The sequence below is a fragment of the Alosa sapidissima genome, chromosome 2 (assembly GCF_018492685.1).
Source record: "Alosa sapidissima isolate fAloSap1 chromosome 2, fAloSap1.pri, whole genome shotgun sequence".
Classification (NCBI taxonomy): domain Eukaryota; kingdom Metazoa; phylum Chordata; class Actinopteri; order Clupeiformes; family Clupeidae; genus Alosa; species Alosa sapidissima.
Genome location: NC_055958.1, coordinates 8,928,493 through 8,944,508, shown reverse-complemented (window position 1 = coordinate 8,944,508; position 16,016 = coordinate 8,928,493). Strand labels below are relative to the sequence as shown.

The window sequence follows — 16,016 nt, the reverse complement described above, 5'->3', positions numbered from 1 at the left end:
ACCTATAGCCAAGAAAACTTATTATCACTCTGGGACTCTCCACCATCTAACATTGCCTTACCCTAGGAGCTCAGACCCAGAAAAAGGGGCAAACGGGGGGAATCCAAATCAGGATAAGAAGACATCCCTTCAAACCACCTCTCCCCTCCATCATCCTGGCAAATGTCCGGTCCCTCCGCAACAAAATGGATCTGTTACGTGCCCGATGCCGACAGAACGGCTCAATCAGGGAAGATGCGGGGAGGAGGTGTATGTCTTTACATCAATTACAGATGTTGTACCAATATCACAGTCCATCATAAGATGCCATCATGTACACCCGATCTTGAAATGCCAACTGTGTCCATACGTCCCTACTATCAATCCATCGATTACACCACAGATAAGACAAAGCCTGAAGGAAAAGCCCAGCTCAAGCTCAAGGACAACCGGGCAGTCAAAAATTAGGTTTTGAAAGCAAAATTAAAAAACAGTCTAGAACAAAAATTCAGCACAATGAACACCAGACAAGCCTTCCAGAGGGACATCAACTAAACACCTTTTTCAACTGCTTTGATCAGGAGGACTTCACAGAAGAGTGTTGTAGACAACTGGACGCACACCCCCTGCTGAACTCCAACGAACCAGCTCTCTTCTCAGAGGAGGATGTCAGGCGACAGCTGAGTTGTAAGTCAGGCACGACGGGATTCCAGCAAGGGCACTCAAGAGCTGCACCACAGAACTCTCTCCAATAATCCATCCACTCTTCTGTGAAATCTACCATCAATGTACAATTTCCACCCCCTGGAAAACAGCTACAATAATCCCAGTGCCCAAAAAAACCTTGACTCAAAGAACTTAATGACTTTCGCCCCATCACCATCACATCCTGGTGCTAGCTGCTGCTACACACCATCCTGCCACACGTCTGTCAACAACTGGACCCCCTGTAATCCTACAAGGCCAAGAAGGGTACCGAGGATGCTGTGGCCTGCCTACTGCACTTACTCCTGTAACACCTGGATTCCCCAGGCACGGCTGCTAGTATCCTGTTTGCGGATTTCAGCTCCGTATTCAACACCATTCAAAGACACCTGATCCAGAAACAGCACCATCTCACCTGCACCTTAATGTCAGCAAAACAAAAGAAATTGTCTTTGGCACCCCACAACCCCATCACCCCATCATCAGTAACAAAGAAACAATAGAGACAATAGACCATTTCAAATGCCTCGGACTCACTGTACAACCGATTCTACTAAAAACAACAACAAACTCATTCAGATAACCAATACAGAGATTTTTGTTTTATCCTACAAATACAACACAGCAGTTCACAAATCCTTCGGTGCAAGTGCACAAAACCCATGCAACACACCACAAATTAAAAACGTCCTCACATTTTTGCTACTATCACCTCAGTATATTTGGTGCAAAACACATTTGCACACCTGTATTTAAAAATGTGAGAACATGAACAAAATGTGTACATTTGTAAACTTTTATGTGAATTAAAGCAACAAGCGTTGCACATCTGTAGAATATTTAATCATCTGGTCAATAATGACAACTGCTTGAATATGCCGCTAGGAGTCTCAAATCCTGTTTTCTGTAGCTCTCACTTTTGCTCCACACGTAACTGAGATGTTTGGTGCAAAACTGATTCGTACCCGTAGCCAGAGCCATAGAATTTGTATCTGTAGAGCTAGGGGGCGGGCACTCGACAGACAACTCTTTTTGCTCCACAAGTGCACCACATATACCTTCATAAAGTTTACCCAGAAGTATATGCACCTGAACCAGTGATGTATGTTTTGTGTCTGTATGTATGTGTTCTTCTTAAATGTCTGTTGTCTATGTTTGATGTCATGTTTGATGTTGTTTTATGTCATGTGATATACTTCACTGCCTGTAAAAATGTAAAGTGAGACATGACACGTCCATGAAATTGTGAAAAGAAATATCCTTAAGGGGACAATAAACAAACTAACTAACTAATGAGCGTCTGCTGTGTCAGACTTCAATTAACACGAAGATCACTAATAAAGACTTTTGTTGTCTGTGGTTCTTTGTTGGTGGAAACATTTACAGGAAGTGATAGTAACAATAGTAACGGCCAAAGAGAGTTGTTGATAACAACAAGTAACGGTGTAAAATTAAAAATCTTTGGCCCTTGGTCCTTAATCGCATCGCAATTAACATGTTAACGTTGACAGCCCTAATTATTGTTTTTATTATTATTATTGTCGTAGTCTGTAGTCTTTATTTATTTTGAATGTATTAAGATTGTTTCTAATGCTAATATGCTGTTTATTGTTATTGATGTACGTCACATTGGATAAGTGTCTGCTTAGAAAACATAGTTATTGACAAACCTCTCTTATGTGTTGTAAATTGTGCTTATGTCTACTCATACTATACTCTTACTCATGTATCCCTAGCACATTCAATAATGGCTTAAACCCAAGCAAAGACAGAAAGGTAAGATCCCAGTCAATGCTACTGTAAGAACCTATGTGTAGTTTTTCTGTCACTGCCAATCAATCAAATTTAAGTTCAATGAAATGGTAGGTGATGTCTAAACCCATCTTTTGTACATCTGTTCATCATCAGTCCTGTCCTTCCTGGATTACCATACCAGTTGTGACAGGGTCACCTGAAACCCAGGAGCCATGGGAGTCTGAAACCCTCCCGAACGTTCCATGTAGTGACCAATCAGAGAAAAGGTGAGATACCTTTAAGGATCTATAAAGTAATTCTATGTGTATAAATGTAAAAGACTAGCCTGACATAGCCATACTCAATTCTATTCAGAATTTGAGTCTGGTACTGCATCATTGGGATGTACTGTAATTATGGAGAGTGTTTCAACGGATACAGGGAAAAAATGCCTCTGCACACAATTGTATAGACCTAACCAATCAGAGCAAGAAGTGGAATAATAGACTGAATTTTTTAGACTTCTTCGTCATTGCAGGAGTTTAACAGGTGCAATTATTCATTCCCATGATATGTTCCCATAGGAAAAATTGCAAGTACCAGGATTTCCTTATATGGGCAATGGGCATTGGCAAAGATGACAGTTTTTTTTTGTAGGCGGACTTCAGAGGTCTATACGAATAGGATCAAATCCAATTGAATAGGATTAGATGGGTAGGAACTGAAATTCAAAATCAATTCATTTCATACCTCCTGATCAATATATTAAAATAACTACAGTGGGTCCCATTTTTAAGAGGCCACTCCATTCGCGCTTTCCGATTCACGCAGCTGCGTGAAATGTATTACATCATGTTAATCTTTGCCATATCTGGTCATCTTCTTTATCTTTAAGGCTACACAGTTTCAAGCAGAAACTCAGAATGCTCAAAAAATGAAATAGGCCTAGGCTAGCCTAAACACATTGCAACATTGAGAGTTTTTATGGGAAGGAAATGATTTACAGACCACTAGCTGCATTACGCTACACTTCAATGTTTGCCTTGAAACAATTCCGGCATAATTGCGTTGAACGTTTCAGTCTTTCGTCCCCCATGCCTGCTTTATATGTCCTGGCCGGCCAGAAAGGACGAATGAAATAAAATGCCCATTTGAACGTGAAAGGTTTTGTTCAGAGCTGAAAATGCAATTGTGTTTGACAGACGGAAGATATAGGTTGCTAGTGACAAAATATTAGCTTTCAGTGTGGTAGCCTACGAAAATAGCCTGTTTAATTAAAAAGTGTTTAATTCTTCCTGGTTCCCTACAACCAGACAGTAAACTGTTGCAAATTGTGTGTTCCCGTCACTCTGTCTCTTTCGTTGCTCTGTTTGGTTTTTGGCCTCTCCCTAGTGTTAATTTTGTCACCTATTTTTAATTTAGTCTTAGTCTTGTGACGAAGTTTTAGTCGACTAAAAGTCTCGTCGTTTTAGTCAAAAGAAAACTAAAGGTATCTTAGTCTTAGTCAGTTTTAGTCAAAACATTTTAGTCTTTTTTATATAATAAATTATTTCTGATTACCATTTCAGTCAAATAGTGTTTCACACATCTCAATTTTCCAACAATATTGTGTGTCCACAGGGCTACTCGTCTGTTATAATTACTCATTCTGATTTTTTTGTCAGTCAGTGTGTTTACATGCACAGGTAAGTCTAGCTACAGTTATAGCTCGGCTGGGATTCGACCATAGACAGTAAAAGATTTGACTAGACCACTGTCATAATCTTCGTAGACCAGTGTTTCTCAAAGTGTGGTCCGGGGATCACTGGTGGTCCGCAAGCTATCCCAAGTGGTCCACGAGCAGACATGTTAAAATATAATATAGATGAGTTGTTTGCAATATTGAACCAACTTGTATGTAAATCCAAACAGTTCTACAACACTCTCTATGTAAGATATGCCAGTTTAAATCATTTGAATCCTCAATACAATAAGCAAAGTGCAAAGACAATAAGCAAGGTGGTTCAGTGAGTAGGCCTATTGTGTAGGCTAATATACTGTTGAAGTAAGTCTAATCTTTTTTTTTTTTTTTTAGCTAGGTGGTTTCTTTTTTATTGGTTAGTTAAGTGGTCCTTCGTCTGAAAAAGTTTGAGAAACAGTCATAGACCCAAGTAGGTTTTACTCTGCCACGCTAGATGGCGATATGCGCCCAAATGCAACACATTCCCCAAACTCTCTCTCAACTTGCTAGCGAACTTTCCATATTAGCTTACTTGCTAGCAAACTTTGCATCATCAGTGTAACTAGTTAAGTAGTTGACATTTACTTGTTGAACATTTTTACATTTTTGAAATTATTTGAATGACCCTCACTATACTGTCACTTCAAGCATCCTGGTGCATCCTAATGCATTTTTCATTGTTTATGATTTAGCGTGAGGTCACGTGCGAATCATGCGTGAAGCCGGCCAATTTCAAGTAATGCTCACTGTAACTGTCATTCCACATTGTCAAGATACAATTAGATGGGGGTCCTCAGAAAAATGTCTCTCCCACAAGGGGACCATGGCACCAAAACCAAATTGAGAATCCCTAGTCTATGCAAGTGCCCTACACCATTGTGCACTTGTGTAAAAGTTACCAAGAAATGGATACTGCATTATCTGATAAACCGTTATTGCAAACCAAAAATACTGTCTAATGACCACCTTACAACAAACAACTTTGACAAGATTTGGGAAATATTCTTGAAAGATTGTAGTTTTTAACTAATGCCCCCCATTCAAGCTTTACTCAAAAGACTCCAATCTTTCAAGAATCTTTTCCAAATCTTGTCAAAGTTGTTTGGTGTAAAGAGGCCATAAGGTGATTTCTGAGGCCCCTGCCAGCAGTGAACTCGTCTCTATCATATGTAGGCTATGCTATGTCTACGGAGAACTAAAAATGTGAGTGAACCTTCCAACACAGAGCTTCCTCAACAAAAATTATCCAACAATGGGCAAGTGTGAGTTTTCCGGGCGCTATCGATCTAAAATGGCAAAATGTGTCTAGGTCTTATGGCGCCCATGTCACAGGCTTCTGCAACATACAGTGGGTCCCCGTTAAGTTTGGACGTGTTCCTTCAGGAATCACGATCCCCATTTTCTCAGCCGAAATGGCACAAACGGCAGTTGACACAAACAACCACAAGGTGTCACTTTGGAGTTCTGCCACTACTATTTTTGATGCGACTTGACTTATTACCAAACATATATGATAATACAATAGCGTGAGTTTATATATCTTATACCCTATTTGTCACGGTTACTTATAGATTTGATAGTGTAACAATAAGAGCATAAGAGACTTTCAGCGGGGGCACGGAAACTTAATTTGATCACGGTAGTTTAAGCTTACACTTGACAAAACATTCTAATATGAAAATGTAGATGCAATTGTTGTAAGATGGTGCAGCTCCTTTAAGAAAGCACCGTGCAAAAAAGTAGACGTGCTGGAGCGAGTCATATTCAAAATGCAAAAAATAACACCGCAGATAAAACCAATTATCCTCATTCATTGCAACCGCAGCATGCCTGCTTGCCGACGTTTAAACAAAATATATCAAAGCACCTTTTGCGTTTGAATGTAACACGAAAAAATGTTTAAACAGCTGGACAAATGATTTAGCTAATTGATTATAGCCTGTACACCAGCAATTGTTGAACATTTGGAAAAAGATCGCTCAGCTGTTGCCACAGTCATAGGCAATGTAGAAACAACATGAGAGCAGTACACACTTCCCCGAATGTGGATGTTACACTGTCATAATCTACCACCAGCCTTTTGGCAAGTTGAAAAATAGTTGACTTCTGTGAAATCTCTGCTTTAAAGCAAGACCTAAATGAGAGGAGTTGTGTTGGGAATGTCGGTGCAATGTCCATGCTATAATGGTCTGACAAACGTACTGCCTTTTCAAGCAATTCATCATCACCTGCGAGTTGAAGGATCATAGGACGTAAAGACTCAAACACATAACAAGTTTCCCGCATGCTTGTGTAACAGGGTAATACTTTGGAAGGGCCAAGGGGCCAATCACAGTAGCCTGACTACGCCACCCTGAGGCCTAGTGCATCAGGGAATCTTTAAGAGATCGTACCTCTAAACCAAGACCGCTCTTTCAGGTTCGTAATTACACCATGGAGACATGATTCCAGGAAAACAAAGGATTTATTAATACACAAAAGTTGGGAAGTGGAGATCTGAGGGTGGCAACTATGGACGTACACACAAATGTTTTACATGCAAGCATTAAGAAAAGCTCACCTATTACACAGCAAAGGCACACTGCAAAGCGATAAGCAATACACAAAACCACACCACACGTATGCTCAGAGTAGCCCCCCTCAGAGCCACCTCCCTACTAAATAAACATAAAAGTTACAAACAGAAGGACAAGACAGGCAACACAAAAAACAAACATAAAATAACCAAAGCAAAACCAAGACAAGACAAGACAGCAGCACGACCCATGTTCCCCATCAGCATGACTGTGCTGCCTAAAAAAACAGAACACAGAAGATTAAACAAAGAACACACCACAATATACATAACATAAAACCACAAATGTTTATGGGGAGACCGCATACCTGACGGTAGCAGACAGTGGCTACACCAGTGGAGTCTCCCTTGCTACTGGCTGCTGCCCCTCTTAAGTAGCACTCCACTGGTGCCAGATTGATCAAATGCCTATGCCCCGCCCCCTTCATTAGTACTTGCAGGTGCTATGGGGAAATAGCAGGCAGAGAAGGTCTACCTGCTACAATCGCACATCTTTGGGAGAGCTGACTGATTATGATGTCCAGAGTTGCATTAAATACCTGCACTTTGAAGTATCTCTCTGCATCGGTTAAGCGTTTATCTTCCGATAGTTCGTCAAAGTGACGCTTCACTCTTCACATTTTCAAATGTACTCTGAACCCCCATTTATTTGCGAGTGTCTGCGCTGTAGCCTTGGCCTGGTCAAAGGCACGCAGGTAGTCAGAAAGGACCGGTATAGAATTTTCCAGCAATTGCATTGCGGGGGTAGCGACGGAGGTCACAGGCCCTGGTGCGACTGCACTTGCTGCACCTACTAGGCCTAGTTACGCCACTGCGTGGAGCGCTAATGTGTCTACTGTAAATCATTCATGTGTGAAAGTCATTAGGCTGGAAGCGCTAATGTGTCTAAGCTCATTAGTCTACTTTCAATAGGCCTACTGAACAGCCTGAGAGGGGGAACATAACATATAGCCTAGGCTACTGTAGAGTAGGCCTACAGTAGGCTACTGTAGGCTAAACAATCAGTTGTGAAAGTCTGCAACGAAAGTTTCCTAATGGAAGCGCTAACGTGTCTATTGAGCTCATTAGCCTACTTTCAATAGGCCTACTGTACAGCCTGAGAGGGGGAACATAGCCTACTGTAGAGTAAACAATCAGTTTACTTAGTTACATTTGTTTAGTTAAATACAGTTTTCTACTTTATCTCCATGATATGCTTAGCCTATAGAAAGACGAAGTCGGGAAAGTGCTTCAGAGAAAACGTATTTATTGAAATAATGAACAGTCTACATTCTACATTCTACAGTCTAAATTTAAAGCACGTTGAATCCCTGGGAAGATCTGCGTGTTGTGCGGAGGAATTCGTTGATCTTATTGATGCAGTCCTTCAGTTCACTCCTCCCCATAGCAGGGAACTTTCGTTGTAGTGTTGAGACCACAAAGTTTTTCACATTTTGCGGCAGTGCTCGCTTGCCCTTCGCTCCATCCCAGTTGGTGGTTTTGCTCCAGGCTTTATAGTGTTCCTCTGTGACGATGGACCTGAAGAGCAGGCATCCGTATCTGCCCACTTGGCCGTAGCTCTGTTGGTGAATCTTAGCGTGGTCTTCGGGACCAACATCACGCATTCAACCAGTGAGAAAGGCAGTCCGGGCTCTTGGCTGGCACTTTGGGGAAGCCCAGATTTATCCCAATGACCCGGGAAAAAAACAAAGAATTGCGTCTACGTCAAGCGCAAGAATGGAAGACTGCTGGTGAAAAGTTTGATGATGTTCTCTTCACCGATGAGTCAACAGTGGCATTGGAACGTTTTGCATTGCAGTGCTGGAGAAAGACAAACTTTAGGGGCATGGCAAAACCTAGAGTTAAGCACCCAGTCAAACTGCACGTCTGGGGTGGAATTTCGCGTTGTGGCCCGGGCCCACTCCTCATTTTTGATGGTATTATGGATCAACAGTTTTACGCGGAAGAGATCATCAAAAAAGTTGCCGGTCCATACTTGAGAGAGCGTTTCCTCATGTCTACACATAGATTCTTCCAAGACAATGATCCAAAACACACCGCTACCAGTGTCAGAGCCTGCATTCAGAGTGAGGGGATCAACTGGGTGCCAACACCGGCAGAGTCGCCGGATCTGAACCCCATAGAGTTATAGTCTGGGCTTCGATGAAACGATATATTCACACATTGTATTCTGCACAGTCTCTACACGTGGAGCGCTAATGTGTCTAGGCCTACTGTAAATCATTCAAAATGTGTGAAAGTCATTAGGCTGGAAGCGTGTCTACTGTCAGTGACTAATGCGAGAAGCGGGTTCTGTGTTGTAGGCTATGCATTTTTCCGACACTTGGCTGCAAGCTCCCCTCCCCCACCCCCTTCTTTCACAAGCAGTGCAGCTTTCTGAAGCGGTGCTGTTTGAAGCTAATGTAACAAATACCACCAATATTGTTGTGTGGCAATAAAAGTATCCAGGGTTTGCGCAAGTAGCCTAAATATATAAATAAATTAAGGACATACAATCCTTAACATGAAAAAGCTTAACGTAGCTTAATGTCCCAAACAATAAGTCGTTTTATGCGCTCATTATAAAGAAAGTTTAACGTGTCCCAAAACAGCTGTCAATTAATCACCAAACGTCAAGAGGGTTGAGTCTGAATGACACCGAGTTTTAGACACTGAGTTTTTGAAGTTAAGAAATATTTGCGTAATAAAAATGGTCATTTAACCAATAAAGGCTGAAAAAATGTACAGTAAAACTGTAGGCTATACAGTACATGCAACTCAGCAGAAGACTATTATAGGCTATTGGCAAATCATTGAGCATCATTCACACATTGTATTCTGCACAGTCTCTACACGTGGAGCGCTAATGTGTCTAGGCATACTGTAAATCAGGGGTCTCAAACTCAAATGAGCTGGGGGCCAATTCTGCCAACGTCATCTGATTGGAGGGCCTGCTATTTCTGAAATGCAATGTTCTTTTTTTCAAATACCACAGAAAACTGCAAACAGAAAGTGCAAGTGTTTTTATCTAGTTTTAGACACCTGTGCTAGCAACCTTAGCTTATAAATAAAATAATGATAAAATAAATATTAATACAAATTATAAAATAAATGAAAAACATAAAAACAGGTATGTGTGTGTGTTTCACACCAAATAAAAATATTTCCTCTCATAACTTTTTTAAACCTGGTAAACTAGGCATCAGGGTTAAGAAAGCCATTGCCAACACCATTGGATTTTTATATCAAAATGTCAAAAGGCCATGGCTTGAAAGTGGTCAGAGATAAAGTCCTACTGTAAATGTAAAAATCTTTGAGTAAAACAAAAGTTTATGAAGGGGGTAAATTTACCCATCTAATTTGTCACTGGATGGCAAGCACCTCAAATTATGCACCTTTCAGTAAATACTGGATGAACATATTTAAGCAGGTTTACTTTCCTTTTTTCATATTACCCACATAACAAATTAACAGAAAAACACCTAAGATGTATACCAACACCTAAGATGTTGTGGTTTAGTAATAGATTACTACAATATAGGCCTACAATAAAGTATTCTGGTCAAACAGTTCCTATCGCGGGTAATCTGCAGTACCCAGAAGTTCGCATCATATTGCGGGTGACTTTGTAGTTCTTTAGAGCCCTATTTCTACTAGCCCTGCTGTCTGTACCACATCCATTACGGACACTATTATCACGATTACCACTGCAACCTCCAAGCTATGTTGGGCAGAGGGTCGAAACAAGCATGGTATGCTTAGTGGACACCGTTGTATACACGCACCTCCATTCAGAGACGCACCGTGACTATCACTGTCATAGACGATCGATCATAATCTCCAAAAGGATATTCTTCTTCAGAATTAGAATAGGTGAATAACATAGCTAACCTAAGACTTCATCACACGTGAACGTTTTTCAACATTTGGTTTAGGCCTATTTCTGCTTAATTTCTGCTTCAATTTCTGCAACACTATGGCCTGCATCGCTTCCGCGTCATTACATATGCACGTCTTTGTGTTTCTCGCGTGTAATACAAGTATTTCCTGAAAACTTTGCGCAGCGATTTTGGGTTTGAAGAGTAGAGTAGGCCTACAAATGAGATTTGTCACCGTACCTGGATCTATCGTCTATTTTAAGCAGTATCGTTGTTTGTCGCAATTAATAGCCTCAAGGGCCGGATTACATTATTATTTTGTCATTCGTCGCGGGCCGGAATTGGGCAGGACGCGGGCCGGATTTGGCCCGCGGGCCGGGTGTTTGAGACCCCTGCTGTAAATCATTCAAAATGTGTGAAAGTCATTAGGCTGGAAGCGTGTCTACTGTCAGTGACTAATGCGAGAAGCGGGTTCTGTGTTGTAGGCTATGCATTTTTCCGACACTTGGCTGCAATAGGCCTATATAAATAAATTAAGGACATACAATCCTTAAAGCTTAACGTAGCCTACATGTAGATTAATGTCCCAAAACGTCAACAAGTCGTTTTATGCGCTCATTATATATGGATTTCTATGAAACGCCACGAAAACATGCGTGCGCAACCAAGAGGCAGAAAGCACCATAGAACAGCATAGAGCAATGCAAAAGAGCAAAAGAATAAAATGAGTTTTTGTGCTGACAACTGCACCAATTCGAAATCACGATGGTTAGAGAATGTTAAATATGTTCAATATCCCTAACGGAATGCATGTCTTCGCCAAAAATGACAAAATACGATGTTATGTTAATAATGCAAATGAACGGCACACTTTGAAATATAATCGGAAATGAGATGTTATCATCATTGAGACAACAGGGGTATACAATAAAATCCGATTGTAGCTTACAGCAGCCGACTATTTAGGTTAAGTTTATAACGTTGTGGACGGCCACCAAGCGTCTTCTGCCCCACGGCTGCGGCACAGTCTTGAGTGACCGGATTCGTTTTCCTTTGTCATATGAATGCTGTCATTTTGTTAACTTTACTGTTAAGGAGATGCTGTAGGCAACGGCTATATTTCAACCTCGTTAGTGTCAGAACTATTCACAAGGTTTCTGGGCAGCATTTTTATGTTCTGTTAGCAAGCGAACTTCTCATGACTACCGACAAAGTAGCCTACTGCCAGCTGACGAAGCTCTCATTTTAAAACATTACTGAGAGACAGGCACTATACAATCAAGAAATCTTGCCACTGAATCCAAAACTATGTTTAACATTATGTACAAAGCTTAGGCTACAGTGGATTAGCATGTTGCAGGGGCTGCTAAAAACAGAGAAACGCACTGAAAACTCGGCCAATCACAGCCCTTGCTGTCGAATGCGCCGTCCAGTTCGACCGTTGAACGCCACAGCGGACTATGCTGCCCCCAAGCGGCTGCAGTTGTACTTACATGTCACCCAGCTGCGTGAATCACCATTATCGTGAATGAAGTGTCAATTTTTAACGGGAACCCTCTGTAGTAGCATATTATATTATATTATATTATATTATATTATATTATATTGTATTAACTTTAAAATAATTTATTTAAATAATAAACATTGACTTTGCACTTTCCCCATTGCTGAAATTAGGGCTCTCAGTCAATGAACGTGTCTCAGGCATTAGCCAAAGCTATTGTGTGGCATGTAAGGGCGTTCAACTGATCGACTAATGTTCATGCTTAGGAGGATCTTTGTCATAATCAGAATCAAATAGATTTTGCCACAAATAAAAAAAAATAGTTTTAGGTAGACTTTAGACTTTTTCCATAATTTTAGGGCCCCTACTTTTTTTTTGTATCTTTGAGGTCAAATTCCTGACATTGCGGTAACAACATTTCCTTTTAACATAAAGCACAGTCTCCGCTTAGTGAAAACAAAACCTTGTGGTTGTATTTATTTATTGAAAACTATGATGCGCTGGATAGAATGGCAAAAGTGTTACAGTCTGAAGTTGACGACAGCTGGATTGAGTGACTGCCTGTACAAACTGCCAGCTAGCTCGTAGAAAAATGACCCGACTAAATGAATGAATACCTTTTTGTTTTTTTACTGTTATCCCAAACCAGAAGTGGCCACAATGTTGAAAATATGTTCAGAAAAATCTACCTAGAAGTTTTGAAATTTGAGTATGGAAAAAGTATGGAATTTTGAAATGGAAAATGTGTAGGAACCCTGCAGTGCCGTTCAAAGCACCCTAGGTCACCTTACAGAGTAAAGCACAATAACATCAAACACACAAAATTTAAATCATAATAGTAAATATAGCCGCAAGCAGCAATGGCGGGCCAGAGCACCTGCGGGCCGCAACCCGTGATATTTCGGAATCCAACAAAGCCCCGACGTGGTGCGTTTGTGAAATGTACATATTTGACGCGTGTGCCATTTTTTTTTTGTATTTTATTTTCTGGCACACAAAATTTCTTTGCCACATTTCCCGCTTGGCCAGGTGGTGGCGCTATGCCAGGCAGGCCCATTGGGTGTCTGGATATCATCATAATCATTAACCTGAGAAGTTTCAGACCATTCATTCAAAGCACTGTGACTTTATGACACATTTCCTGTTTATGTGGTGAGATATTAAAACCATAATATATTACAACATATCAAAAATCCCTTCACAATTTAACATCAGCAACATCTTGGCATACTGTTTGCCAAATTCGCCATTAATAATTTCGCCATTTCGTCAAATTACAACATATAAAAAAAAGCTTCACAATTTAGAATCAGAAACATCTTGGAGTCATGTATACCAACTTTGACATGAATCGGATCAACCGTCTAGGAGGAGTATGTTAAAATTGATCATGTCCACAATGCACAAAATCTCAATTACCTCACTTCCTGTGGGCGTGGCTAATGACATGTTAAGTTGTTTGTTTTTGGGAGTTACATACACCCCCAAATTTGGTGTGTGTATCTAAAACTATATGCCAACCACAAGTCACAGTGACATAAGGGGGCGCTATGGAGTTCCTGGGCAACGCCTGGTGCCAAGCGTTTGTCCCTGTCTATTCAATGTACCACTTGATGTGTGTGCCAAATTTCATGTGTTTTCACCCATGGGAAGCACCTTTTTGGGATCACAATACAGCACATATTTCATCACATATTAGTCTGCACAAAATCCCAAATACCTCACTTCCTGTTGGGCGTGGCTAATGCATTGTACATACAAAAGTTGTTCATCTTGGGGAGACAGACACCTACCAAATTTGGTGTGTGTAGCTTAAAGTATATGCCCACCACGGGATCAGTCACCTAAGGGGGCGTAAGGGGGCGCTAGTGAGTCCCTGGGCCACGCCCGGGGTCAAGCTCTTGTACCTAACTGCGATGTGTGACATCTGACGTGTGTGCCAAATTTCAAGAGTTTTCGACCATGTTAACCACCTCAAAAACAGGAAAGCGAAAAAGTAGAATAACAATAATAAATATAGCTGCAAGCAGCAATGCGGGGGCCTAGCAGAGCGCTATAACAGAAATGGCGTTGCCATGGCATGAGCAAGCACTTACAGCAAGAGGCCAAATTACACCAATGTCTTTGTGCGTTCTCACAATCAGCTACCATGTCCCTCTACCAAGTTTGGACTTCATACACCAAAGTGTTGCTGAGATGTGAGCTCACTTTCTTTATTACAGCACCCCTAGAGGCCAAATGAGACCACTTTCCTTCATGTCCTCACAATCAGCTAATATGTCCCTGTACCAAGTTTGGACTTCATACAGCGAAGTGTTGCTGAGATTCGAGCTCACTTCCTGTATTACAGCGCCCTCTATAGAGGCCAAATGATGCCAATTTCCTGCTGTGTCCTCACAATCAGATACGAAGTCCCTGTACCCAGTTCGGACTTCATACATTAAAGCGTCTCCGAGATGTTAGCCCACTTCCTGTTTTGCGGCTTCATGGCCATATTTGATTGGCTGCCATGGGCCAATAAAGTGGAATTTGAAAAATCTGACAAGTATCGTTTGTGCGGCTCGGTCTGAAGATCATCTCCACAAAGTTCCCTGAAAATAATATGAAATTTGTGACCGCTGAAACTTTCCGTAGAGTTTGGACCAAATCCAATATGGCGGTGGTCCAATATGGCGGAAAGTGACGGGATAGGGGTCGATGAACTCGGGATGGTCCAAGGATTCAGACGCTACCTCAATTGTGAAAATCAGACAAAAGAGTCAAGGATCACGCGCATGAACGCATGTCCAGCATTAAACTGGTGGTGGCGCTAGTGTGTTCAATGTATATGCATGAAAATTGGTGTGAGTGATTGGCACAGTGTCCTGACTAATGGTCTCGAGTTTTGTTATGTTAACTCAAAGCGTCACCTAGATGTTTGTCCACTTCCTGTTTGGCGGCTTTGTCACAATATTTGATTGGCTGTCACGGGCAAATAAAAATGAAATTGAAAAATCTGACAAGTATCGTTTGTGCGGCTCGGGCAGAAGGTCATCTCTACCAAGTTTCGTGAAAATCGGAAGAAATTTGTAACCGCTGAAACTTTTCGTAGAGTTTGGACTAAATCCAATATGGCGGAGGTCCAGTATGGCGGAAAGTGACGTAGTAGGGGTTATTCAACTCAAGTCAGTCTAGGGATTCCAACGCTGCTTGATTTGTGAAAATCGAACACACTGTTCAATTGTTACATGCGTGAATGTGAGTCCAGATTCGACCCATTGGTGGCGCTAGAGTGTTCGGCATAGAGTTCTGTAAATTGGTGAGAGTGATCATGGGACGGTCCTGAATCAGGGCGCTAAATTTCATAATAATAATGACTTGCAAATACCTTTCAACCCAGCTTTTCAACTTTCGGCCAAACTTTGACCTGTTGGTGGCGCTAGACGGCTGGGTTTAGAGATCCGTAAATGAGCGTGAGTGGTCAGTGGAGTGTCCCGAAACTTTCTGCCAAAAAATCTGCACTTTTTAGCCAGGCGTTCTATGGGCTGCCATAGACTCCAATGGCGGAAGTATAATAATAATAATAAATATAACCGCAAGCGGTGATTTACGGGGTCCGAGCAAAACGAACATGAGGTAGCATAGCTTTTTAGTTTTACATATGCTTTGATTGTTTGGGCCCAATTGTTCAAAAGAAACGCGATTGGATTTCGGTTATCGGATTTCCGTTACCGGATTTCGGCTATCGGATTGGATCAAATCTTGAAAATGGCTTGTTCAAAGGGAAACAAGGATCCTGAAATTGGATTAGATCACATAATCTATTCTTGATTTTGATCTGGATAAAACCTTCACTTTGTGTTGTTCAAAACTTTTGAGTTGGATTGGAATAAATTTGATGCATAAAATTAGGATTACCCTGTGCTGTAACGTTATAGTGTGCTAACCTCCACAACCTAATAG

The 16,016-nt window shown here is 41.2% G+C and overlaps 1 protein-coding gene across 2 annotated transcripts in view; it reads left to right on the top strand.

Moving 5' to 3' along the window:
- Positions 1 to 16,016, top strand: part of epb41l5 (erythrocyte membrane protein band 4.1 like 5) — a 293,140-nt gene that overhangs the window by 123,792 nt on the left and 153,332 nt on the right. For both annotated transcript variants that reach the window (XM_042066156.1, XM_042066163.1), the window contains 2 exons: positions 2,421 to 2,460; positions 2,593 to 2,705. In XM_042066156.1, the coding sequence (XP_041922090.1) occupies positions 2,421 to 2,460; positions 2,593 to 2,705 (153 nt within the window). The remainder of the gene's footprint in view (positions 1 to 2,420; positions 2,461 to 2,592; positions 2,706 to 16,016) is intronic.